This window comes from Symsagittifera roscoffensis, chromosome 7 (genome assembly GCF_963678635.1).
Source record: "Symsagittifera roscoffensis chromosome 7, txSymRosc1.1, whole genome shotgun sequence".
Taxonomy (NCBI): Eukaryota; Metazoa; Xenacoelomorpha; order Acoela; family Convolutidae; genus Symsagittifera; species Symsagittifera roscoffensis.
Window position 1 is genome coordinate 21,157,168 of NC_087068.1, and position 26,958 is coordinate 21,184,125.

Here is a 26,958-nt window from a genome sequence, read left to right on the forward strand (position 1 = left end):
AATTGTGGGTACATCCCATCTGATTTTCGTTGGTGCTAATGTCAATGCAACCATGTCTTCGCCAAAAATTTTGTAGGTTTCAAATTCAAACTTACTTATATTTCGCATTGTTTCTTCAGCATCTCGTAAAATCTTGATTTTCATTCTTTTTCTTTTTGACTCACACATTTTTCCATAAATTGAATTGATCAATAGTTTGTACAGGGCTTCTTCAAACTTGTTTTTTGCCGCTTTTCGATTGTTTGTATTTAGAGTTATGTACGGTTCGAGCCACAATTCTTGTTTGAACTTTACGATGCGATACAGTTTTGTAACGATAAGACCAAGCTTCACGTAGAGTTTCAGGAGTTTATAATGAATTATATAATGAGTTTTATCATGTAAAGTTTGTAGAAGTTTTTTCACTTTACCTATTGTGGGTCCACAGTTTTCATTGTTTTTCATTTGTTCTGAGATACTTGTTTGGTATCTGCTCAACCAATCTTTTTGAACAACTTCCTTAGTGGGTGCCAGTGGATAGTCACGGTGACTTTCATGCAACATTTGAGGGTATTTTAAATCAATTTCAACAATATAACCGTAGTCTGAATCGTCAGGGGTTGCTAAAATTTCTTCTATTGACATGGAATTCTCATCTTCGTTTTCTTGATTATTGCTTTCATTTCTAACTCCGATTGTCTCGAAATGACGTGCAGGCAGTTTGTGAGTTTGCATTACTCCACCGTATAAGTTGTTGGCATCAACCATGAAGCCATAGGTAGTATCTTCGCTCGATTTAAATGTTTCGTTCATTTGCCGGTTGTTTGCAGTGAACTGTCGTTTTTCAAAGATTGATGCAGTACCACCTCGCATCATTTTTTCAACCATGTCTAAATGATCTCGATCCGTTAGCAATTCAACATCAGCTTTACATACCCGCTTGAAAGCGTCACCAGCTAAATTGGAAGCGGTGAAATGATGAGCACAATCAAGGCTGTATGTTTCATAGCTGATAGAGCGGAATTCCTCAAAGACACAGGCTAGGAGCAATGTGTCACATGACAAATATAAGTCATGATAGTCGCTTTGATGTCGCAACAATTAAATTGATTGAAAACTTCTTTTGCTTCAACCAAGTTATCAGCACTAATAGCAATTTTATCTCCGTCTAAACTATTCACCCACTTTTCGAGAGGCGGTAACTCTTTTTCGTCAAACTTTTTACGGTCGGTCATGTAATTATAAGGATAGAATCCTTTTCTACGTATGAGAGTTCTACAAGTTTGGCTTACGTTTTGAAAGTGGTTTTCCAGAATTGTAAATTTGTTGTCAGGCAAGTTGTCAACTAACTTTTGTAGTGATGAGTTTAGAAACTTGAAAGAATCTATAAAACGAAGATACTCATAAATGTTTTGTGTTGTTTGATCTTTTCGTGTAATGGTTTTAACCACTACTCCGATAATTAGTGAAATATATTTCTCATCGGTGGATGGAATGACTTGTATTGTACTACGCGAGTCACATTCGTTCAACGCTAGACATATATGATGCATGTCATAATTCTGCAAATTGTGTCCCACGACTGGAATGTAATTTATGTTTCTTCGCGCTAAATTACATTTGTCGTGGGTCCATCCTAGAAATTTTCCCGAAGAGTGACAGTGATCCAGGCACTTTTCTTCGCTTTCTTTGAAGTTTTCTTGACAAATCCAACAGGTTAAAGTTTCTTCTTTACGCAGTTGGCTGCGATCTCCCAAATAATGTGGTACTTTCCGTTTATAGATGTAAACGTCTCGGGCTAATAGATGTAACTCTTTGATAAAGTTTTCTAAACAATTTTCAGAGCTGTCAAGACTAAAGAAAAATGGTTCTGAGGACTCATGGTCAATAGCAACCATTGAATACCCGGAGGGTTCATGTTTTTCTAGAACGCGAGATGAGGAAATTTGTGGGTTGTTCATACATGTTGTAACGGGATTCAGGAACGATTCGAAATCAAAATAAACAACAATAGGTGCATACTAGAGAGCTTGAAAGTTTTTAAATTTATACTTGTGGCAGCCATTTTCAGCTGTTGGCATTATCACTACAGCTGGTTCATGATCTTTACATAATCGCTCATGCGTTTTATGATCAATTTCATTGTAATGAATTTGAAAACAGTTACGACACAACTGCAGGAAACTTCGGAATTTTTGCTTTCGAACTTCACAAACAAATTGGAGCAGGTCTTTTATCAAAACAAAGTGGTGCATTCCGGGTTCATATAACAAAAGCAGATCCATGATAAAATTATCTGAACTTTCAAACTTTGAGACAATCATTGGAATGAGATCTCCTTTTGATATTGAAACACGTTTACTTGAACGTTATTAAGTCGCTCGAATTGAGGAATCATGTTCAAGCTCATAGGCATAACGAAATCATCAGAAGCCTGATGCGTTCAGGGCTTTGTATAGGTGTGTGGATCTGTCTGTTCAAGTTTAGGATCAACTAACCTACCGACAATTAGATCAGGCTTATATCTAAGATGATAGGCGGCAGTGTAGCATAACAAAAAGCAATTGTGGTCGTTGTGATTACGAATATTAATTAATTGTTGCGAATTTGCTATTTTTGCAGGGAGAGGTATAAACGAAGAGCCTCTGATTGGTAACATTTTTCCGATTTTAATGTAAAGCTCATTTACACGCTGCAGAACCCAGCCGCTACCATGGGCTGAAAAATTCTGGAACACAGCTTCCATTTTTCCAAGCATTTCGAGAAATAATTCATCAGACAAACCGTTTGCATATAAGGGAGTCATCATAGAATTAGCGAAAATTTCAACGCGTTCGTCTTCAGGTTGTTGCACGCTTTGGTCCGAAACAACAGTAGCATGCTTGATTAAAGTAAGTTTAGCCGAAAATTGTACTTTGCAGGGTCCATTACAGGTTCTATCTAATATCAAACTTTGAATCTCATTTTTTTTCAAGGTCATAAATTCGATAAGATCATGTTCAATATTTTGGTTGGGAATAATAAAAGTCATTAACGTATTTTTCATGGCTGATTCATGAACTTCAATTGAAGCGGGAAAGTTATCAATATCGCTTGCTTGTGTGATTGAGCTAGAGGGGTTGCTGAGTGATGTTAGTTGTTGATCCAAAACAGGTAACCCATGCTCTGATTGCATGTGATCCTTGAAATCTTTAAGTTCACAAAAACCAAGCCGACAATACCGACATAAATTGTTAAATTTTTGATAATCTGATTCAATATGCTGCTGTAATTTTGATAGCAGTAAAGTGCTAAAATTACAATGGTAGCAAGTAAAAACGGGTAATTCTTTTTCAACAGCGTGAAAGTTTCGTTCATGACGAGATCTATTAGTTTTTATTGTAAAAACTTTGGGACAATAGTTACACTTGAAACCCATTTCGCTCTGGAACTGTTTTAAAGCGAAGCAGGAAAGGGAATGAATCCCAACCAAACACCAAAAGGTTTAAATTACTGCGCTTCGATTCCTTTTTCCCCTTCTCGGTTTGAATTTGAATAGCTTTTCCCGCTTAACTTTGAATTTGAACTCTTTTCCCGCCGAAATTTGAATTACATTTGAATTTCCCGCCATAACTGTCAAACTCAAATTCGATTGGGAGAAACAGATTAATTGTTGTTTGAATTGTTAAAATTACTACAAACGATAAAAATTAATCGAAGCAAACCAAGTTTGAGCTAAATTTTTATCCAAAATGATTTTAGAGCCAAGAGATAAAAGTTTTAGTTTTATATTTTATCAATTCAAATTATAAGTTGATAAAATTTTCGAAATTGCGAATAAAAGTTGAGCATGTCACAACACATGATAAATCCTAAATATCCCAATTGTCATAGGGACAGAATACTCTATAAAAATGTCAAAATTTGAATCAAAAACAGTTGAAATGATGAATAAGTAAAACAAAAACTGAAAAACTGTCAGTTTTTTAACTTTCCAGGCGCATTGTTATCAATGATGTCAATCACGGAGCGGTTGCACGGTTCATGTCATCATGAATTTGTCTCAATTGTCTTTCGATATGAAAAAAAACTCAGAAAAATTACTTTTCTGTAAAGAATAATGAGTTTGTTGTTTTAGGGGGGGATTAAGGGGATTAGCGTTTTTCTCGAAGACTATTGAAAAAACATCTACTCCCACAATCTCATTAGTCGTGCCCCTCATTGCACTTTCAAAACAACACTACTTGCTCATAATAAAAAATTGCGTCTTCTGGTTGAAAATCGCATTTTTTCGGAAAAATGAAAAAACGATGAGTCATCAATTAAAAAATTTGATTTTTTTTATATTTCTCAAATATTTAGCATGATGATGAATACTTGTATTTTTTTTATAAAGATCATTTTTGGAGACAACAGTATCAATGATCATATGGTAACTCCAATTTGAAGAAAAAGAAAAATTATTGCATTTTTTTTTACTTTTTGTAATTAAAAAATCAAATTTTTAACTGAAAAACATTAAAAAAATATTTATTTTTAACAAAAAGTTGGTTTTAAACATTTTTTATACTATTTCTTATTATATTCAATTTGTATGATAATTAAATGAATAAACAAATGACAATAAAGGTTTACATCCAAAATTATTTTTTTACAGTTTTTTGACGTTAATCTTTTTTTATCAAAAAAACGAAATTGATATTTTTTTATCTTGTTTTCAAAAAATTAGCAAAAATATGGATGCTTTTCAATTTTTTTCTCAAGATCAATCATGTAAATAAGAACATCAATGTTAATATGTTAACTCCTATTTGTGAAAAAAATGAAAATTTTACGGACTTTTTTTGTTTTTAATTGGAAAAAAAAAGTCAATTAATTGAAAAAGAACTGATTTTTTTAACTTCAAATTTTAAAGGCTTTTATACTAAATTTTTAATCAGAACACAATCTTGTGATAAATAATGAACAAACACAAGATATAAACTCAAACTCAATTTTAAAGTTAATTTATTATACACAATAAAAACAAACAAAATCAATAAAACTCAACCTCAGTTTCAAAGTTATATAAGGTCCAAATACTCTTGCGCTTTCTCTAGTGTTGTTAGCTTCCGTTTTTTCTTTGGTGCAAGGCATAGAGAGGGAGTCAAATTTTCCATATGAATACTCACTGTCGCTTCGGGGGTGCGCGTTGGAGTTGAAGAATCTGGTTCATCAAGCCATGGTGACACTGTAGGAGAAGGATCAGCTTTCGGGGTAACTAATGATGGTGATTCAATCTGTTCCATTCCCCATAAACGATCAAAAAATTCAATTTCTTCAAAGTATTCTAACTGGTTTTCACACATCGGAGTAACATCACAATCGTATTTATACAAAAATTTTTTTACTGGTTTTGATAAAGTTGAAATATCAACCTGAAGAGCAAGAGGCTCGTCAGGATCCGTATATTTACCAGAATTTGTAAGGTAACTCAAATACTTTATATTCAGTTCTTCGTCTTTCTTTGAATTTTTTAAGGAAAGTTTACTGAATAAATGTAAAAAATTTTTGGGAATCATAACGTGATGAGTACAAGTCCACTCATCAGAATTGAAACTTTTTTCTTCGTTAATTATTGCTACAAAATTACCGTGAACGGTTTCATAAAAAATGGTTCTTTCGTGATTGGAATATCCGGCAATAATATAACAAGGCATTTTTGAAGAAAAGTTGGAAGAAAAGGACAAACGTAACGCGGAGAGAAATGAAACTGAAATGAATTGTGAAAACGCCTCAAGAGATTAAAATAGGGATTGGTTCTTCTAAAATTAGAAATTTCAAGACCTCCTATGTAGTTTTTGATCAGTTTATCAAGGGAGGGCGTGTAAAATATTTATGTTACCTTGCGTGGTATTCTATGTTTATCTAAATTGTATTCAAACAAATAGCTTGTATCGAAAATAACGTTTAAACATTGTGACCTTTAACACCCATTAAAATTCTTATCAGTTGTACATGCACAAAATACTTATCCATTTGAACCAAATTGCAATCCAATATCTTTGCGATATAAAGTACATGTGTATATAAATTAAAATAGATACAACGCTTTCTTTTGCAGACATATACATTCAATCGAAACCATTCATTTCTTTCTATTCAGTTTTGAATCAAGTTACTTTGAAAATTTACTCGTTACAATGAATAAAACCAAAACAAGCACCGCAGCAAATGCAGATAAAGATTTTGGCGATTGCTATTTTGATATTTCGGAAAACAGTAAAAGATTAGTGCGTGCTACATTGAAAACATATGACCAAACTGGAACTTATGTATTCCTGAAAGTTTTCAAAAAAGCAACTGAAGGCGCTGAATTTGAATGTGTACAAAGACTTTCCTTAAGCAGCGAAGAATTTTCAAAATTACTAAAGTCGGGAAAGTCAATCCGAGCGCAAACAAGTGAAATTTCTGATACTGTTGAAAACAAAGACAAACCACAGTCTAACTGTAAACGAGCCAGGAAATCTCAACTTTCCTCAAACACAAACGATTTCAAGCACGACTCGAATTAATTTTCTTTTACAAAATGGCAGAAGCTATGTTCGAAGTTGTGTTACCTGATTATTTCAAAAAATTTCAACCAAATTTCAAATTTGTTATCACTGAAAAAATTCCTAATTTATCTACTTTTAAAAATTATGCTTTTGGAAGCCACTTCAAATCTGAATATTGCCCTTTTTCAGTCGAGAAGGAAAAAAAAACTCATTACCATATATTGATTCAAGTAGATTCAGAGGAACAATTAAACCAATTTTTTCCTTCCCAAAAATGTTTCAGTGTTCCTTGTATTTTCACTTGCTTCAAATACTTAGTTTCTCCTGCTAAAGATGTCAAAGGAAACGGTGAGTTATTTGACAAGCTTAAACTAGCTCTCACTTATTCAGCACAACCTGTTGCAGCCAATCCCGATTTGTTAGATTTCACTGCAATCAAAAAACGTTTACCCAATTTATTGCTTTCTGCAACATCATCTAACAAACAAACTTCACCAAATCAAAACGTTTGCAAGAATTCTCCGGCAGTTGGGGGACAGAAACGAATTGATAATACAGTTACGCATGCTGCATCGTCGACGTCAAACAAATCCGTAAGAGTTTCGACTTCAGTTTCAAAGAAACATACAGAAAGCAGACATGTTCAAACAGATGAGATGAATACAGAAACTTTGAAAAGATTTGAAAGTTTAATTAATGGACCCCATTCTGCCGCATTTTGTAAAATAATGGATATTTTGACAAGTGGATATGGAAAACTTGATGTAGATACTGATGTGCTATTTGTGAAATTTATTGTTGAAGAGAAAGTTTAATTTTAATTGATACTTTTCATTATTCCTTTTTTATTATATTGAGTTCAGTAAACATGATTTCAACTTTCGATTTAAAACTCATTCATGAAATTTTTATAGACTTAAAATCACAATATCCAGACAAATCAGTCAGATTTCAGTATTTTTTAGCCACTTGTTTGTATTTGGATGCTGATATTAATTTGGATTTTGTTTTGAAAAACAGACCATATGGTGGTTTAATTGGAATAGACAATTCGTCGCTCGACAAACACTTGAAACATTTCAAATTTCTTAGAATACATGCTATTTTGCATGACGCAGCAGGATATTTGCAAGAAAAAAATCATATCGGTCCTGGGTACACATATGTTTTGCCTTGTCCAATAAAAAACTGTTACCTGGGTCACGTGACAGGTATTGCGTTTTGCTTATTTCTTAAAACATTCAAACCAAAGTTATTTCGTTTGTTGGAATGTTGAGTGAAAGTCATGTTAACCCAAAGAAAGAAAACTAAAAATCTGTTTTTCAACCATCTCATTATTTTAGATATTGAAGGATTTAAATGTGGCAAGAAACCTTTGACCATAAAGGAACTTTCCGTTTGCTCTGCTAATACAATTGATACAATTCATTTTCTGCCACCAGTTCAATTCAACGATTTATCAAAAGAAGAGAAAAAAGCTTATAATTGGGTATCTAAATTTCTACACGGGCTCCGTTGGGACGAAGGTGAATACCCTTACTCATATTTGGATCAAATTTTTGACAGCATTCGTTTAAGGAACCCAAATTCCCATTTTTTTGCTAAAGGTACACAAAAATCTGTTTTATTAGCTGAATACTTGAAATTACCCGTGACCAATTTGGAAGATATTGGCTGCCCAAAGATTGAACAGTTATTGGGTCAAGAAAAACATATTTGCAAACGACATTCTCATTTACTTCCCTCGCATCAATTATTAAAGCATTGTACCCGTAGAAAATCTAAAGTTTTTTTCGATTGGTTACAAAATGAACTGTCCAATGATGCAAACAACCTTATCTCCAAATTTGGTGGTTTACGCTTCAATGACTAATCAGAGTCCTGAAAACAGTTTAACACCAAGAATTAAAGTTACTCTTACGCGGACAGGCATATTAGATTGTCGAGGAAAACCTCTCCTGCAAAAACTCGAACAAATTACACTGAACGATATCGAAATCGATAATTTACGGAAATTTTTTACAGTTCTTGACTACTTTCACCTGTACAATGTCCAGACTCCAGGAACTTCGCCAGTCAATTCCGTTGTTCAATCTCAACCTGGAAGGGCTCCAACCTCAGCTGGGAGAGAGAAGACAAATCCATTTGCATGACCATCAGCTTCCAGCTGAACTGAAAGAATTAGTCAAAACTGATAACGTTGAGGAAATACATTTAGTTCAAGCCACTATCAGAGTTGCTGCTCATTTTGTTGTTAAGTTCAAATCTAATTGTAACCATGACAAATTCACAAAATATGATTTTTTCTTCATTGAACGAGGAGTTGATTTGCCTGTTGAACCGAAATGACGAATCACATATATATGCCAAGTTTTGTGAATCATAATAAATATACTTATTGCTTGTTTTCATTTTCTTTTGATCTTGTGTGATTACTAGTTGCTAACATGTCGTGTTTGAAAATTCAAAATTTCAAAAATATATTTTTGCCAATAGAAAACACACAAAATGTGAGTTTAACAGGTGAGAATTTACCAAAAGAGTTATTAGACGAAATCAGTACCGGAAACGTAGAAAAAATTGTTCGGATACTTCTGACAGACAAAAACATAGCAAGATATATAATAAAATACAAACCAAACGGCAATAGATCAGAGAGAAAAAAAGGCGATTGGTATGCAGTTGTAACTATCAACCTTGATAAAAATAAGCAAAAAAAGTCTTCCAGTAAACATGGAAATTGAAGAAACCACCACTGTCGAGAACAATGATAGCGACTTTGTAGACATTGGTGGTGCCGAACAGTCTTTATCTCACGAAAACAGATCTTGGAAATTTTGTAATTCTGTTTCTCTTCCGTCTGCAGAAGTTGTCTTTTTCACACAAGTCTGTTTCATTTTCATTTTGCTCTCTTTATCTATTTCAAAATTGTCTTTTTACAATCTTAGTTGTGACGAGACTGCCATTTGGCTTTCAATACTATCCAGTACAGTTGGTTACATGTTACCCAATCCCAAGTTATAATAATGAATAAGATCATTTCAACAAAAGATCGTCTGTTTATGTCCGTTTCAGGTCCCTCGGGATCTGGCAAAACTGATTTAATTTTTCAAATGCTTCTCAAAGGTACATTCTATCCATCGTATAACAAGATATTTTATTTTTATCTTCACGATCAACCCAAATACCGTTCCTTTGTTTCTCACAACAAATTTGATATTGAATTTATAAAATTGTCCAGCTTTGAAATTGTTAATAACTTACGGGATTGTATGATTGTCTTTGATGATACCTGTGAAGAAATTTTTAATGAAAAAGATTTTGTTAAATTAGCTACAGCAGGTCGACATAAAAATGTTCATGTTATTTATGTCAAGCACAATTTATTTCAGCAAAGTAAGCAATCACGTACAATAGATTTGAATACAACTCACTTAATTTTGTTCAAATCACCACGAGACATTCAACAAATTGATTATTTAGGCAGACAGTTGAATAATGCAAAATTCCTCCGTCATGCGTATCAGTTAGCAACGAAAGAAGATTTCGGTCATCTGTTGATAGACTTGGATCCCAAAACTTCAGAATGTCTTCGTTATTCGTCAAACATAGTTCCACCATCACCAACCATTTTCTATTTGCCATCCTCAAAAGCAGTTATCACATCTCTTGAAAATGAAAGAGAAAGAATTATGTATATTGAAGCAAATGCTCAATAGTCGCCATTGTAGATCAATTTTGACAGGAGCTGATTCAAACTTTATTAGATTTCTTTGCGATTGTTTTGTAAATGTTTTTCCGGGACATGTTCCAGCTAACAAGAGTTTCATCGAGAGTAAGAAAATACCATTTGGAAAAATTGTTGACCCTAAGTTTAGTATCCGAGAAAAACGAAAAGTTTTGGCAAACAATATTTCACTGGTTAAATCAATCGGAGAATCGTGTTACATTTACCTGAAAAACTAGAACCTTAAGCATGTATGCTGAAGAATTCATCCTCATTCCTCGAAAAACATATGCTCCAGATGAAAAAACTGCACCACAATCTCAAATCCTTCATAATCCATTAATTAACGACAAATCATCTCAACTCAATTACATACAACGATTTCGAGAACGAAATATCAGCCGTGACTCTCCACCACCATTAAACCCAACATCTCCTATTCCTTTATCCCCTAGTAATGTAGTACCAAATCTTCGAAAAAGAAATTTATCTGCACTTACTAATTTCAGTGGTGATGGTGATGATGAAACAGAAGAAAATATTGAATCATACAATTCTCAGCAGCAGACAAGTTCAAAGAGATTAGAAAAAAAGGATGAAAAAAGTTATGGAAAAACCGCTGAAGTGTTTCGAAAGGTTATGGAATCCATTCAAGAGCTATTGGAAGCTAATAAATTGGAAAGGGCAAACATAGTGCTGAAGCAGTTGTTCAAAGTTGAATCCTTGACATTAGACGTTGACGGATATGTTCTAATTCAAGGAAAACCAACACTCGTTAAAATTGAATCCTTTTTGTACGATACACAGCAAAACACAAAAAAACTTGAGGGTGTTTTTTATCCTCAAATTTTGAAAGAACTGAATCTTGATCCTAGCTTAGTGTCTAACACTTATGCCAAACAGATTCTCCGCTCGCTTAAGAGCGAAGCAGCTAAGCCCTCAACTTCTTCCTCCTTCGTCTCCGACAACCCGATAACTGAGGACTCGAAGAGATCGAAACCCTCCTCTTCGAAGACTCGATCGACAACTTTCAAACCCAAAACCAAGCAATCCGACAAAAGAAAAACCCAGAAAAAAGAATTTTTCCCCAACACCAACGACGACGATGACGAAGATGATAAAAACTATGAAAGCAGTAAAGAATCGTTTGCGACGACGTCAACAAAAGAATGGAAATCCTACTATCAGTGAAGAAAAGAAACTCAAATTACTCTACACGAAAGGTCCAGCTGCATTTGGTAGCGTTAAAAATTTAACAACTGCTAGTCAACTCTCACCAAAAAAAGTTAAAAATTTTCTGAGATCTCAATCATCACATACAAAGTATGGATTGTTTCGTAAAACATATCCTCGGCTAAAAGTGATTGTTAACGATATCAACGAAATTTGGTCTCTTGACTTGGCTTATGTTGATAAATTGGCTAAATATAACCGAGGGGTACGATATTTATTAGTTGCTGTCGATTGTCTCTCTCGCTACTTACGAGTGGAACCCCTGAAGACCAAATATGCTAAAGAAACAACCGAAGCTTTCAAAAAAATGATCAAAACAAAACAACCAAAAAAGGTTTGGGTTGACAAAGGCACCGAGTTTAAAGGAGAGTTCGAAAAGTTATGTACTAAACGAGAAATCATCAAATACAATACTCACAGTGAAAAAAAATCGGCGTTTGCCGAAAGAAACATTCGATCGCTGAAAAGTATTATCTACAAATACTTGGAGTTTGAATGGACTTACAGTTATATTGAAAAATTACAAAGTTTTGTTCAAACGATTAACTCACGCGTTAATAGAGTAACAAAATTGGCTCCAAACAAGGTCACAAGAAAACATGTACCTGCTTTAGTTTCATTAATTGCAAACAGTTCATCGAAGTTGGTACAGAAACCAAAATTTTATGTTGGTGACTATGTGCGAATAGCGAAGACTGACTTGCCTTTTAGAAAAGGTTACAAGCAGATTTTTACAGACGAAGTTTTTGAAATAGTTGCCATTCCTACTGTAAACCCTCCAACATACAGTCTCATTGATGCGGAAAAGGAAGAAATCAGCGGAAAATTTTATGAAAAAGAACTTAGTTTAATTGGAAACAAAGCTGATTATAACGAAAATGGGCAGTGATGAGTTTACTGTACATTTGATTTCAACAGCATCAATGGATTATTTCCCAGACAACACTTTGGCCAGTTTTAGAAATTTTTGTAAAGAAGAAATAGCTTTAGACGGAGATTGGAGAGTTGCTCTCTCAGAAATAATTTTCCCCACAAAATTAAACAATGTTACTGATGAGGAATTTACGTACTTCAGAGCATCCGAAGTAGTAGCCAGTAAATCCAACGCTGGCAATCGGAATACAATTTCCAGACCCTACTATGGCGAAAAAGTTTTTATCAAATCAGGAGAGTACACTTTTATAGAACAATTGATTAATGAGATAAAAACAAAACTCAAAGACAAAATTCATTTTCATGCGAGTCCTCAAGAAATCACGAATAGCATGAGCATTTGGATGAACGCAAATGAAGGAATCTCATTCCCAAGTCCCCAAATACCCAGTCTGTTAGGCTACAATGCAAAGCTTGATGAGAACGGTGAATATCACATTGGTTACAAAATGAGACCCTCCTTCGATGCATCTTATGAGGGAAACGAACTGTACGAATCTCATTTCCCATATGACTTATCAAGTGGGACAAGTCTAATTTTTGTCTATATTGACATTATTCAATACCAAACTGTTGGTGATGCAAAGGCCCCATTGTTACGCGTCATTGATTCAAATAGACGCATCAAAAACGGTAGTGCCTGCAGCATTGAACCTAATCATCGAAAAAACTTCACTAATTTAGACTACAAAAAATTATTCACTTCATCTGTACAATCAATATCGGTACAGTTGCGCACAGAAACTGGAAGACTAGTGCCCTTTGCAGGAACTGGTAAAGTTGTGTTGACTCTAAAATTCAAGCGCTTTGATTGAAAACCAATGGAACAATATTATGCAAAGCAAGCTTCACTTCCTCATTTCTCTGGACACTACCGACAACGCGGCAGTGGATTTGGCGCTTTGGCTGCTGGTATTGGTCGTGTTGCTATACCGTTTGCACGACGGGTTATTCTACCGGCTGCGAAAAAACTGGGCAGAGAACTTTTGATGAGTGCAGCACCAGAACTAATTGATGTCGCTATGAAAAAGAAGTCTCCTAAACAAGCATTGAAAAACACTGTCACAAAAACTGCAAGAAAACAACTCGGTGGTGGTAGACGACGTCGTCGAAAGACACCAATGAATGGATTACGAAGAAGAAGGTCAGTAGGGGCTCGAAAAAGAAAAACAACCATTCGAAGAAAAACCAGACCAGTGAGAAGTCGAGCAGATTTTTTCTCAAACATCAAAAATGATCGCTAATTTGTTACCCAATGAAGCTACCCATAGCTCTCTGGATTTGTTTGAAAAACAACCTCTTTTGATTACTTTTGAAAACGCTTTTGATCAAAAAATTGGACCTGTCTATTCACCCAATGGACCAATGCTTGAATTTGAAATCACCGGTGACCGTAATAATTTTGTTGACCTGCAAAAAATTTATTTGGAAATACGATGCAAAGTAACGCAATCAAATGGAGCTGATCTGCGATACGACAACACTGATCCTACTGTGTCTGATTCACCGTTCCTCGTAAACAACTCCCTGTATTCCCTTTTCTCTGACTGTACCCTCTCTGCTAATGGACTCAAAATCTCAAATGCCAATAGTAATTTTGCGCATAAAAGCTTTATTGGAACAGAATTTTCTAACAGCAAAGGAGCCAAGGATTCATGGCTTAAGTGTCAGGGATATCGTTTTGAAAACAATCCCGCTGCAATAGATGCAGCTGATTTCACATCTCAACGAGAACTGGTCCGTGAATCGAGGGAAATTTGGTTCTATGGACCCGCTGGAGTTGATTTTTTCACATGTGACAAGCATTTGTTGAGCGGTGTTACCCTCAGACTTTCTTACAGACGTTCTCATGAAGACTTTCTCATTATATCGGAAGATGCTGCCAAGCATTACAAGCTGCAAATACTCGAAGCGAACCTATATGTTAGAAAAATGACTGTGACCGACCATGTGCTCTCTGCCATTGAATCAACTTTGCTCAAAACTCCTGCGAACTACCCATATCAAGAAGAAATTACAAAAACATTTCTTGCAACAGCTGGTCAGCGCAGCTGGCAACAGGAAGACATTTTTGCTCGTGAACCGGTGAGACAAATTATAATAGCATTGAACACAAATAATGCATTTCTAGGAACAAACCGAACGAATCCTTTTCATTATCAAAAGTTTGGATTGGAGCAAGTTACCTTGAGACGGAACGGTTTACCAATAGCAAGTACACCAATCAGTACACAAGATCATAAACGTCTCTTCTTCAACACACTATCAGCGCTAGGTTTGTTGCACTGCGGGCTGGGAATCACTCTGGATAACTACCAACAGCACTTTATTATGTGTTTTGATCTCACTAGCACACAGCAGGCAGCTCATGACTTCTTGCATCCAGAACTTACTAACTGCTCAGTTTCACTCGATCTTCAATTCTCAAACGCGTTGACAGCAAACCTTGAAATTTTTGTTTGGGGTATACGCTCATCCAATGTATTTATTACCTCCGACCGCAAAGTTACAAAGAACGTCCTTCCAATTTCGACCGTCTAAAAATGGATGAAATTCAGTTGCAGGATCTCATTCAGAACTGTAAACATCTGAAATATAAGTTTCTTGGAGTATTTGCAGCGGACAATTTTCCACCTCACATCCCAAACAATATCTTTATGATTGTGAACACTTCAAAATCAGATTCTCCGGGGACACATTGGATTGTAATTTGCAACAGAAGAAATGTTTTATATTTTGCTGATCCTCTCGGTCTTCCTCTTTGGCAGTACACCAATCTGTATAAACGATTGAACGAGAATTTTCATCAGGTGACTGAATTGATGACAAACTTTCCCATGCAAGACTCAAACTCTACCATGTGCGGTTCTTTTTGCATTTATATTGCACATTTGATTTATGATAAAAACTTTAATGGCGATGCTTCTGATTTTGCTTACATAAATGATCATGTTTTGAAACGTTTCCTAACTCACATGCTTACCCATTAACTAACAATTTAATATGGCTGTTTTGTACACTTTTCAATTTCATTTTAAACACTACATTTTTTAGTAATTGACATTTTTACCCAATTTTTAACTGAATAGCAGTAATCCGAGAAGTTAGATTACTATAGAAAAAATACAAAATCGATCTATGGGGGGATATCACCATACCAGCTACTGTTGCCTCCTTTCAGTACAATTTCCGGACGGGTTTCGAAACGCCGCCTTTCGGCTGAGAGTCGAGCGCCATGCGTTTTCCTCTACTCGGACCCCAAGAAATTTTGTTCAACTTCAATTTTATAGTAACAAGTTAGGTACAAGTTTTGATAATATTTCTGGGCACTTTTGGCTTTCATCAGTGTTCTCGTTTTTCAAGATCTTAACCCACTACAACTTATTAGCTCTTTCAACCTTTCTATAAAATCAAAGCTTTTGTCATAGATTTCAGACGTTTATTTTTCAGTCTTCTGTAGACACGGAAAATGGAAATGTCGAAATTTTCAAGCCAATTTCATTATTTTAGAGTTTTCAGTGTTGCAAAATTTTTCTTTGTTTTTTACTTTCATTTGGCTTAAAGAAACTTTTCATTCTTATTTCGGTCAAATTGATCATTAGCTTTTACCTAAATAGAGGTGGCGGCCGCCGCAATTGAAGAATTTTCCTTTCTTTGAGATTCAGCAATAAAACATGCATTTTTGAAGGAAATCGTTCACCGCAGCCAACAGTTAAGCTACGCTGCCAAAATCTGGTGCTTTCCTATTACATATAATAGGTATATAACGTCCTTTTACATGTAAACAAGCCAATACCCCCAAACTTTAGAAGGGAAAATATGCACCGACCAAAACTTAATTCCATTCCCGTTTCCACAACGTTCAGTGGGAATACTCAATAATTTACCGAAGTTTTACATAGGGATCATTAAGTATAAAAATTATACATTGGGATCATTAGGTATAAATATTTTACATAGGGATCATTAGGTATAAATATTTTACATAGGGATCATTAGGTATAAATATTTTACATAAGGATCATTTGCTATGAAAATTATACATAGGGATCATTAGGTATAAATATTTTACATAGGGATCATTAAGTATAAAAATTATACATTGGGATCATTAGGTATAAATATTTTACATAGGGATCATTAGGTATAAATATTTTACATAGGGATCATTAGGTATAAATATTTTACATAGGGATCATTTGCTATGAAAATTATACATAGGGATCAGTAGGTATAAATATTTTACATAGGGATCATTAGGTATAAATATTTACATAGGGATCATTAGGTATAATCTATACCCAATGATCCCTGTAGGGATCACCACCCCCCCCCCCCCCCCCCGATCCCAGTGTCGTATATCTATACTACTTATATATATATAGAACGAAATTAAATTCCCACCTACAACAATGCTTTTCTACAATTAGGAAACTAAAAACAACAATAAGGGCATTGCCGCTAAGAAGAGAAACGTGAAATTTCTAGTGCATGTACTCAAGGTTTAACTCTATATCCTAGATTTTTCCTCTTCTACAGAGATAACTTTTTTATCCCAAAAACAAGGTAATACCACTTGTGCAGAAAAGATCCGTTAACCTGTTCTAACAATCAAACCATTAACTTCAAATTTGGTAGGGTAGTTTTTGAAAAAAATCAAATATTTCCAAAAAACATTCACAATTTCCAAATTGTCAATACAAAATTTAGGCGTTGCCGTTTATGCTAGGACAGTTCCTAACACTTGTTTTTTCGATTGAACCCTTAAGCAAGGTAGATTTTGGGAAAAGAAATTTTCCAGAAACTGCCCAAATTTCAAATCAAAATTTGGACATTATCGAAAGCCATAACTCAACTTCAACAATAATTAGATCGTAGCAGCTAATGAATGGGTGATCTTATCACATGTTTTTTAAGTAATTCTGTAATCGCAGATTTCACAGAATTGTTTTCGAGAAAAAGAAAAAATTCTTAAAAATGGCTTAAAACCCCCCACTGTAGAATGTCGAGCGAAGTAAAACTAGTGGAGTAAGCAGACAGGCAGATGAATAGTTGAATAGTCGATATTTCGATTAGTACCACTTTTTTGAAAATCGACAAAAAAATGTAAGTAAAATAGGATTTTTATTCGAAAAGATCATAAAATTTTCCAAAGAGTTTTAAAAAAATCAAAGCTCGTATACTTTCATAGTGCACGTTTTTATTATGAAGAAGGACCTAGCTACAAATAAACCAAACGCAAAATTATGATTATATGCAGCAAAAAAAAACAGATAAAAGCCTTTAGTTGAGAACTTTCATTTGCGACTTAGGTTGAATAAAAAAAAGTCGTGTAAATTAGGACCTACAAGGTACAGGCTACTTTTTAGGTTTATCCCAACATCTTTTCATAAATTCAATCTATATTTGAAGATTAACCACATTGGCGAAGCTGCAAAGCGCAAAATCAGGCAAACACGGCAAAAGCAGCTCGAAAAACAAACGTCAGGATCAATAGAAGAATTTCAGGAGCAATAAAATAACTCTCCTCCCACAAAAAAGTGCGGGTTCGATTAGAGCAAATTGCGAAACTGCAGATAATACAACAATAAAAACTGAATTATCCAGATTTTTCTTTGTATTTTCTTATATGTTCGAATCTCCTTTTGCCGATTTTTTTTCTGGTATTTTAAAAAAAACAAATCTGTCAAACACGGACCTTCAAATTGTCAAAAGTTTTCCTGTTACAATCAACCCTTCGAATTGCTGGTTTATCAAATTCACACACCCTTCAACATTATTAACAAGGCAAAATGGTTTTTGAAAAAGTCAAATTTCATTTGAAACTTTAAGAAACAAAAAAAATCAAAAAGTATTTGGAACACAGCTAACATATAGTTGGAAAAGTTTCAGTGGCCTCCAATGAATTGGAAAAATGGATTTGTATGGAGATAGAATTGGATAAATGGACTTTAAGCTCTTTATTTTTCAAAATATCAATAATAATTTATGATCGATTCTTTTTCGATAAGATTTAACTAACTAGAGAAAACTTGATCAAACGTTTTTTTTTCGTTCCCCTAGAAAATCTGAAAGTGAAATCCACGTCTGAAATTAAAAGTCAATCGCATTTTTTCGCGCCATTTGAACTTTCGCAATTGAAGAATGCAATTTGCAATCCGTCTCCAAATCTGGGAAAACAATCTACTTCTGGTTAAAAAACTGAAATATTGTTATATCTATATTATTTGAATTCATTGCACTAAAGCTATTTAGCAATCATTAATATGCACTTGAATATTGCGAGATAATTATATACATTACGAAGGCAAACTTCAAAGGCGATCAATCTCCAGTCTCATAAATGCAGATGAGCATACAACCTTAGTCATTCAAAACCGAATCTTATTTAGCAACACTCTGCAGTTCTCATATCAGTCTTTCTTTTGACCGAATCTGACTTCGGTTGTTTCTTTTTAGATTTTGAAGAGATCGATTTTTCACTTTTCGGAGGCTCTTCCGATTTGATTGGTTCAAAATTTTCCTCTTTCTGATTGGTCTCCGCTTCCGAGTTCTTCTGCACTGATTGAGATGGGTTGTCGCTTAGTATGGCGTCGAGAATGTCGGGTATGGGTTGGAAGTTTTCGTCTGGATCCATTTCTAGCTGTCCGGGGTCGAAGAGAACAGAGATATCACAAGAGGAAGGCAGGTCGATTGAATTTGGAAGCGTATCTAAGGACAACAAAAGCATGAGGAGTAATATAATAATACTAATTTGTTTTCGGGCAGTTCCATTCTGGGTAGTTAATTAAATATAGGTCCATTCAAAACTCTCAGTACAATTGCATCAATCGCCTTCTCTTGGTCTTTATTTGAGAAGGGTTTCAAAGACGCCGAAACCGTCTCTGAACTCTTGTATTCCCCGATTGTTTGAAAATTTGTTTCTCGCTTTTCAGCGAATCGATCTTCGAACAAAGAACAGAACAACCCGCAAAAAACAAGGAAATCACAGAGTTGAGTGCGGTAGCTAGATAAGGATAACTCAACTTACCTCCAGTGTCTATCATATACTGCTGCAATTTATCGAACTCATCAGTCGGATTCTGTAAGGACATCTGACTTAACCGCTTCTCATAATCACACACATCACAATTGCTACAATCATCTGTTCCCAACACCGACGCATCTAGTGACTGTTGCTTCACCTTCTTGCGTTTCTTGATCCGTTTCTGTACTGAAGAATCGCCGGTCTTCGACACGAGAACAGTCTCGGCTCTCGTGTAACTCGAATCCCGAGACGAAGATGACATCATTGTGGCGTCCAAAGAAGATACTGTCGGCTCCAAATTTGGTTCGGGTACTGAAGTTGGATTTGAAGATAGCATTTCGTCTGAATCGCTGTCTTGTGCAATTGTCTTGTTGATCTGGAGGAGTCGGTCGAAATCATTTTCGCCGTCCTCGACAACTATTTTAATTTGTGAACGAGGACCAGGTGAAAATTCTGAAAAAAAATATTAAGAATAATGATAGATGGAACTTTTGAAATCATACAGGACAAAATGTACATAACTGATTTCAATCATACTAATAAAAAAAACGCAGAAATTTCAAAACGGAAGACTTAATTGGCAAAAATATTTCATTTTAGCTTGAAACTTATAGCTCACTATCAAATTTTTGTGAGTTTGAAAAAAATGAAAAGCTGTTTTAGGGCCACTCTGGACGTTTGATTAAAACAAGTTGCCGTGCAACGTACGGTTGGTTCTTTAAAAACTTTTAAAGCTTAATTATCATGTTTGATTTTTTACTTGTAAGATAAAATCAAAGCAATGAACTCACTCATCAGATCCCTATGGGGACTTTGAGGAAGCTGAACGGCCGCCGCTGTCTCATTCACCACTTCCAAATGCAGAGCCTCCACCTGAGGCGAATAATCAGTCACGCCTCTCTTCCCCTTAGTGGGGGTCAAAAGAGTGGACCCAGTAGCTGAATAATCAATCGAAGATGAGGGTCTTATTCCCCCGCGTATCGGAGAACGGTCCCCATTGATCTGCGCCGCTTGCTCAAACAGTTCGTCAAAGTTATTCGTGAAAATAGCCGAGGCACTACTTCTTAGCGAAGCCGAGTCTGAATTGCGGTCGGCAAAGTAAGATGCACTTTGGTTCGTGTGTGTTGAAGCTTCTGCAATTGAGGTCAACGAAGCTGTTTCAGGGTATACAGAATTGAGCCCAAAGTCTTCGTATTCCCTTAAAAATTCAAACCGTAGGTTTTCAAATGGTCGGAACAAAAAACAACAAATTTCAACTTCAAACTTACGGAGGAGTTACGCCCTCTATCTGTCTGTAAATGTGTCTCACTCTCTTCTGCAGCAATAGAGGCTGTTCCAACATGTCCACAATGTCATTCCTGCTCTCTATGTAGCCCTGCTCATTTAGTTCATTTGTGACTGTCTCTGCTGTTTGGCGCGAGTGGGGGTGGGAGGGACAGAACTCACACACTTTCATGAACAGATGGTCCATAAGTACGTCATCCGTTCGCGGAAGGTCCACAAAAGGACTGAAATTTGAAAAATGAACCTATGTCACAATTAATTGTCTATCTTGTTACACTTACATCTATTTTGTTCATGCAAAGAACTAGCTCACGGTCGACACCAAACTGAGGTACTAATCCATAAATTTTAGTCGAATAATAAGGACCACTAGTTTTGATTAAGAATCTTTTCATCATTTTTAATCAAAACAAATTTAAGCAATCATGTAAACCATTCCAATCAGGAAGATTTCCGTGATAAATCTTTCGTATTTTGACAAATGGCAAAAAATGATATGAAAACCAAGTTTGCTGTGAGGGCACAAAAAAACAATCACAACTCTCCCTCTTTATTACAGAAAAATGAACTTGGAGCGCATTAAATTGTCTTCAGAACACTGCTCACGTGTCTTCAATGTCGCCTATGACTCTGGACAGGCGTCTCACATGTTTCACATATCTGTCATACTGGGAGACCCCGGTGACCTTGCTGGCTGCCAGGTCGACATAAATGTTCACGTGGTGGGTGGTGAGGGAGGCACGCAGTAGCTTCTCAAACGGCATCTTCCAGATCTCGCCCATGATGGCGGTGAACTTGGAGGGGTACTGCTTCATTACTGTAATAAACATAGTCAACAGGCAATTGTAAAACTGTCAATGAACAAGGAAAACACTGATACAAGTATTACAGAAAAAAAAACATATGATTTCATGATGGTTGCTATTTCTTGCAGGCTGAGCCATTTTGAGAAATCTGAACCAATAGATCAATTTTCCTTTCAACTGCACAGCGTACTCGAAAAAAAATCTGCTTGTAAAGTTAAAAACAAATCAGGTTTTAAGCATCATTTGCACTTTCGTTAATTCTTTTTGCAAATTAACGGAATTGAAATTGAAAACCAAATCGAATGCCAAAACATGAAAAATCAAATTTGAGCATGAACAGCTTTAAAGACTCACATGAAGGCTTTTCGTTGAAAAATACTGGAAAACTGCACCTAAAGTGTCTTCACTTCGTTCATTTACAATTTATAAAAAATAACCCAATTTGAGAAAACTTTTCGAAGTTTTGATTTGTTTTTGAAAAAAAAAAACGTAACTTACAAATTTCAAAAATATATATATATGCACTTGAAGCTCTTTGAATTTGAAAATTAATTTATTATTGACAATTTTTGATATAAAAATAACCCAATTTGAGAAAACTGGATCAATAGGTAGTGTTCCAATTTAACTCATAAATCTAAAATATAAAACCTATTTTTGACTTTTAGTGAACTTTACACATTGCTGTTCCATAGTGAAATTTGCCTTGCTTTTAACAAAAGAAATGAACTGAGCTGATAGAACAACAACCCCTCAACATACCAATTGAGCATGAACGAATCCTGAAGCAAAATTCTCACATTCTATACAACTAAACGTACAACTATACTTTCATTATGTTCTCTGACACTCAAAGTGTTGAAGGTTGTGAAAATAATTATAATATTGGATTTTTTGTTTGAATCAAAATGGCTTGAACCAATAGTTTGAGCGGGCCTAGAAAACTAGACGTCAAGCTAATTAAGCGTGACCAGGAAAATGAATAAATTTACAAAAAGGATAGCCGGTTACTGTGCAATTAGCACAGAATGATACGACCATAGTCTTAAAAACACAAAAAAAAAATTCTTCAAATTATTGTCGTTGTTTCTGAGTGGTGTTATAAAAAGATCTAAACAAAAAAAATGGACCTTAAGCATATTCTACAATCTAAGCAAAATAGGCCAGTTGGAAAATTTTGTAGAAAAATGCCAAGAAATGACAAGAAAACAATTTTCAAATTTTTTGCAAAGTTTTTGATTCCCAAAATGTTGCAAAAAAAATAACTTTACCCGAAGGAATCTAAATTTTTATGGCTTGAATTAAGCACGCATAAACAATCTAGTGCAATCCTGCACGCTTACCTTATTAAATCGAAATTAGACCAAAAAAATCGAAAACTTCAAACCGGTTTTTCTTGATATTGTGAAAAACAAATTGTATGTCGTTCGAATCACAACTGAAAGAGCTTTAAAAGGATACATGGCTCGACCCTTTGCGGTAAAAATTTGTAGTTTCTAATTTTGCGTGGAAAGCAAAAAACTTAAACACACCCGAATACAAAATTCATTCACATTTTTCAAATGCTCGGAACAATTATCGGAAAGTAGACGTAATTGTAATTTTATGGTGTCTGAAATTTGTTTACTGACTACAACCAATTTTCGTTAGAGCTTTCATAAATGCAAACTAAAATTTCACAAGTGGCAATGATATAATTTATGCATTTCGAAAACGTTTTAAAATATTTGGATTAAGGTTTTTACAAACCATATATAAAAAGTAATTTGATAAGCAATAGGATTATATACTCTTTTTGTATATGTGAAGTTTTGTTTCAAGCAATAAATTTTGCTTGAAGACTTCGACTTTCGTCTTAAATGCTAGTTTTGCAAAAAGTAACCTCTTAATTCTGTTTCATTTGAGCAGTCTAATTTGGTTTTCGTCGAAGTTCCTGTCAGCCGGTTTGAATTAAAATATTTCCGATGACAAAAAACCAAACCGGTATCGATTTTAAATGAATTAGGGAATAAGTGCGGTGATAATAATTTTGGCACCGATATTGATTTGCTATTCACGCTATGCACAGATTTCGCACTAATACGGTAGTCACTCTGGAATAGTTTGAGCAGTGTGGTAAATGAGCTATGATTGGGCATCAAGGCTATTTAGCTATTTAGTTTGACTCAGATACACTCGATTGATGAAAATATGTGCATTGATTCCGATTTTAGTGAATCGGTTTAAAAGAAATCATTGATATCAAATTTCATGGTTATACCAAAACTGATTTTTCTTGACCAGTGCTTATTATTTCTCGATTGAATGAGCATTAATATTGCACTGCTAGAAACATAAGCCAAAATTCTTCCCCCTTACTTTTCTCTGATCTGTTTACAGATTCAATTGTAGTGTTTCTTAGAAACTGACGCTAATTAGAAACTTTTCGTTAGTTCTTTACAGGTTTCCTGAAAAATGTGCTTAAATTGTTGAGGCTACGTTGGCGATATTTGCTGGAATCAATGATTTCAAATATTACCTGCGTTGGAAAAAGTCTTGTAGACCATGTTTCTCTCCTCGCGCGGGGTAAGAAATCTGTGTATAAAAGGCATTGTAGATAGTATGTCAAATTTTTGTCAATATCGTAGATTAAGCAAAGAAGAAATAAAAAGAAATTTAGCAGTCTTGGTTTATGATACAGTGAACTACGACCGAAATCACTTTCAGGTAACTTCTGGTAAGACTGGTGCGTCAAATTAGGAGTGGGATATATATTACACGCATAATAAAATAAAGGCAAAAAAGGGAATTGCAGTTGGTAATCTAAACAGAATCAGACAAATATGGAAATAATGTCAGCCCAGATTCAAATGAAAGCGAGGTAACTTCAACTTAGTTCGATTCTACCAAATAAAACATGAGAAGAGTTCGCCACTTGAAACTAATACTGTTTTCCGGCCTCTGGAAAACAAAAAACTCAAAAAATCGTAGAGTTCGTCGGAAATAAGTAATTTTGTAGAAGACGTTCGAAATGGATATTACGTCATTCATTCATTATAATCTCTGATAATGTGCCATGAGGACAGAATTCGGTTGATTGGAGGGAAACAAAAATGTACACTTCAAATCGTTGCCTAATGGCGTCCACTTAGTCAGTTAGGTGCTTCTAAAGTCCATTTGATCCATTTCCTGACAGAAAACACAGTGCTACTTGATTTGTATTGTAGTTAAGATGTCGTGCCGTTTTGTTACGTCACTTCACTTTAATGTAGGTGTCCCGTTGTAACCGGCCAGGCAATTTGTCTTTGGCGTCAAATTGGAGTAAATTGATGCAGGCGATTTAGACTAAAAACGACGAATTAAGTACCAGACTTCAAACTATCTACACGCATTTTTTAGAACGAATTTAAAAATATATATATATTTCGCGCAAAATAACTTACCGGTTTTTCAAACTATGTTTCCGGTTTTTCAAACTATGTTTAAGCAACAAATTTATTTCAGTCAATCCGATTTAAAATCTATCTTTACTGGTTTGCATACAATAATATGGGCGGAATGAGTAAAAAGGCGCCAATGTTCTTATCAGTTTTTAAGTTTTCAGTTAGGACACATGATCAACGCAATAGGGCAATGTGTTGAAGGGAAAACGAGCGGATATAATGAAAAGGCGAGGGTTTGTGTAGATCTGTTTATTGATTATGTTTCTTGTGTTCTCATTTAAGGCTTAGGAGTTTCTTGAAAACTTATTTGAATTACTTGACGTTTTTGAACATCAGCTTAAAATCGAGTTTATTCTTTTGAAAAAATGGGTGCAGTTTTTATCAAAATAAGTGCTTAAATGAGACGTAAAACTCCGAGAAGATTTCGCCTTTCAAAATCCACTTACATTTTTATAATAAACCTCGATTCTTTGAGGTTAAATTGAAGCTTCCAGGAAACAATTAATAGGACTCTTTCAACTCGTCAGAACGCAGATGTTTTCAATAAAATATACCCCTGACAATAACACTTAGCTGAGACGGCACTGATGGTCCATTATCTAAAAATTCAGATGAAAATTTGCTAGCGAAGACCTCGGCGTTGGCGATTGTAATCAATAAATAGGAAAGACAGTAAATGTTTCAAACACCAAACGCGGCGCAGTTCAATTTAAGAAGAAATATTTGAGGAAGTCGGGGAAATCCTTTGGGATCAAATGCTCGTTGGTTATAGGTAGGTAGAAAAAAAAACAAAAGAAAAGCTAACACAAATAGAGTTAAGTTATGAGATAATCAACCTTGGTTGGTCTTATTATTCTATCGTATCTTTGGAAAAGAAAGGAGCATTAGAGTACTTTCACATATTTCCAAAATGAGAGCCACATATTTTTCCATACCTCTACTAATGATTTAATTCTTCTTACGCCGGTGGCCAGAAAAGAGAAGAGTTTAGTGCTTCAATATCCAGGTACGGATACAATAGCAGGAATGGTGACTCAGTACTGAACGCGAACTGATAAAAGAGGCTACCAATACGGATGCATTTTTGATGGCATGATTGTACATAATAACCATCTACACCTGCTGCTGCTGTTCAATCATTTAGATGAAACGAGGAATAATCGGATTTACGCATGGTCATAGTTCCGTTTTGAATTTGCTTTTCTTTATGAAGCGGGATGATGATGATTCAGTACACAGAGGCTGCAAATTTGTTTGAATACACGTCTCCAATAAATAACTAATCAAAAAAACTAAGATACCAATAATTTTTTACCTTACTAGTATCAACTAGTTTACGGCGTTTTTCACCCAAGAGTGCTTCGAGTTTCTGTGTAAGCTCGAAGACTACAAATTGTAGAAAATTGATTTTAGTTTGCTGAATCAAAACACTTAGCTTAATTTAATTGATAGTAAATTCGTAATCATAGACTAGAAATCGTTTCAGATCAAAAATACTTACCGAGAACTACTTTGATACAAGATAATCAGATTCAACTATCATAAAATATGCTTCCAAATACAAAAGAGGAAGCAGAGGTAATAAAGAAGAGATAGCAAACGAAGGAACAAAAAAGGTAACGCGATATCATCAGCTCCTCATTACTGAATTACGTCAAACTCCTTAAAAGGAGACATAGTAAACCTAGAACAGCAACAAATGATCGCTCCACAAAAGACGCAAAACCTTGATTTCTCGCATCGAGATAATATTTCAGCCATGTTGTTTTGTTACATTGTGCCTTGCTTTGTCTGAGAATCAACAGGATAAAATGATACCGTACCCGGCTTTTCAAGTTTAAACAAGAAGAGCCAGATGCTGTCCAATTAGAACAGAATCTTCCGAGCGTATTTGATTTTTGAAAAAAGAACATTCGATAATCGTTGAAAGGAGCAAATTAAAGAAAGAGATGCTCACTTAGTATTTTCTTCGAAATTTTGAAAAATTCGTAACTGAAAATTATATGAACTAAACAGACAAGATTGAAGTCTG

At 34.9% G+C, this 26,958-nt stretch overlaps 1 protein-coding gene across 4 annotated transcripts; it reads right to left on the reverse strand.

Moving 5' to 3' along the window:
- Positions 1-18,594: 18,594 nt before the first annotated feature.
- Positions 18,595-26,886, reverse strand: LOC134850916 (uncharacterized). 4 transcript variants are annotated; one of them, XM_063866717.1, is made up of 8 exons: positions 26,428-26,886; positions 25,373-26,205; positions 24,023-24,828; positions 21,305-21,515; positions 20,683-20,922; positions 20,206-20,612; positions 19,418-19,867; positions 18,595-19,098 (listed from the first exon to the last, which is right to left on the reverse strand). In XM_063866717.1, the coding sequence occupies exons 3-8, from the start codon at positions 24,093-24,095 to the stop codon at positions 18,776-18,778; spliced, it is 1,704 nt and encodes a 567-aa protein (XP_063722787.1). In that variant the 5' UTR covers positions 24,096-24,828; positions 25,373-26,205; positions 26,428-26,886; the 3' UTR covers positions 18,595-18,775. The 4 variants fall into 4 exon arrangements, with proteins under 4 accessions (XP_063722787.1, XP_063722789.1, XP_063722788.1 ...); XM_063866719.1 differs by having other exon boundaries at positions 25,373-25,525; positions 25,889-26,886; XM_063866718.1 differs by having other exon boundaries at positions 25,373-25,525; positions 25,862-26,886.
- Positions 26,887-26,958: the final 72 nt, after the last annotated feature.

What these genes read in the sequence shown, in the direction of transcription:
- LOC134850916 (XM_063866717.1), bottom strand. Translation starts at nt 24,095, where the DNA reads ATGCCTTTTATACACAGATTTCTTACCCCGCGCGAGGAGAGAAACATG. An exon ending in CAAGACTTTTTCCAACGCAG is followed by an intron (nt 21,516 to 24,022) that starts GTAATATTTGAA and finishes TGTTTATTACAG; the next exon opens with TAATGAAGCAGTACCCCTCC. An exon ending in TCCCCATAGGGATCTGATGA is followed by an intron (nt 19,868 to 20,205) that starts GTGAGTTCATTG and finishes ATTTTTTTTCAG; the next exon opens with AATTTTCACCTGGTCCTCGT.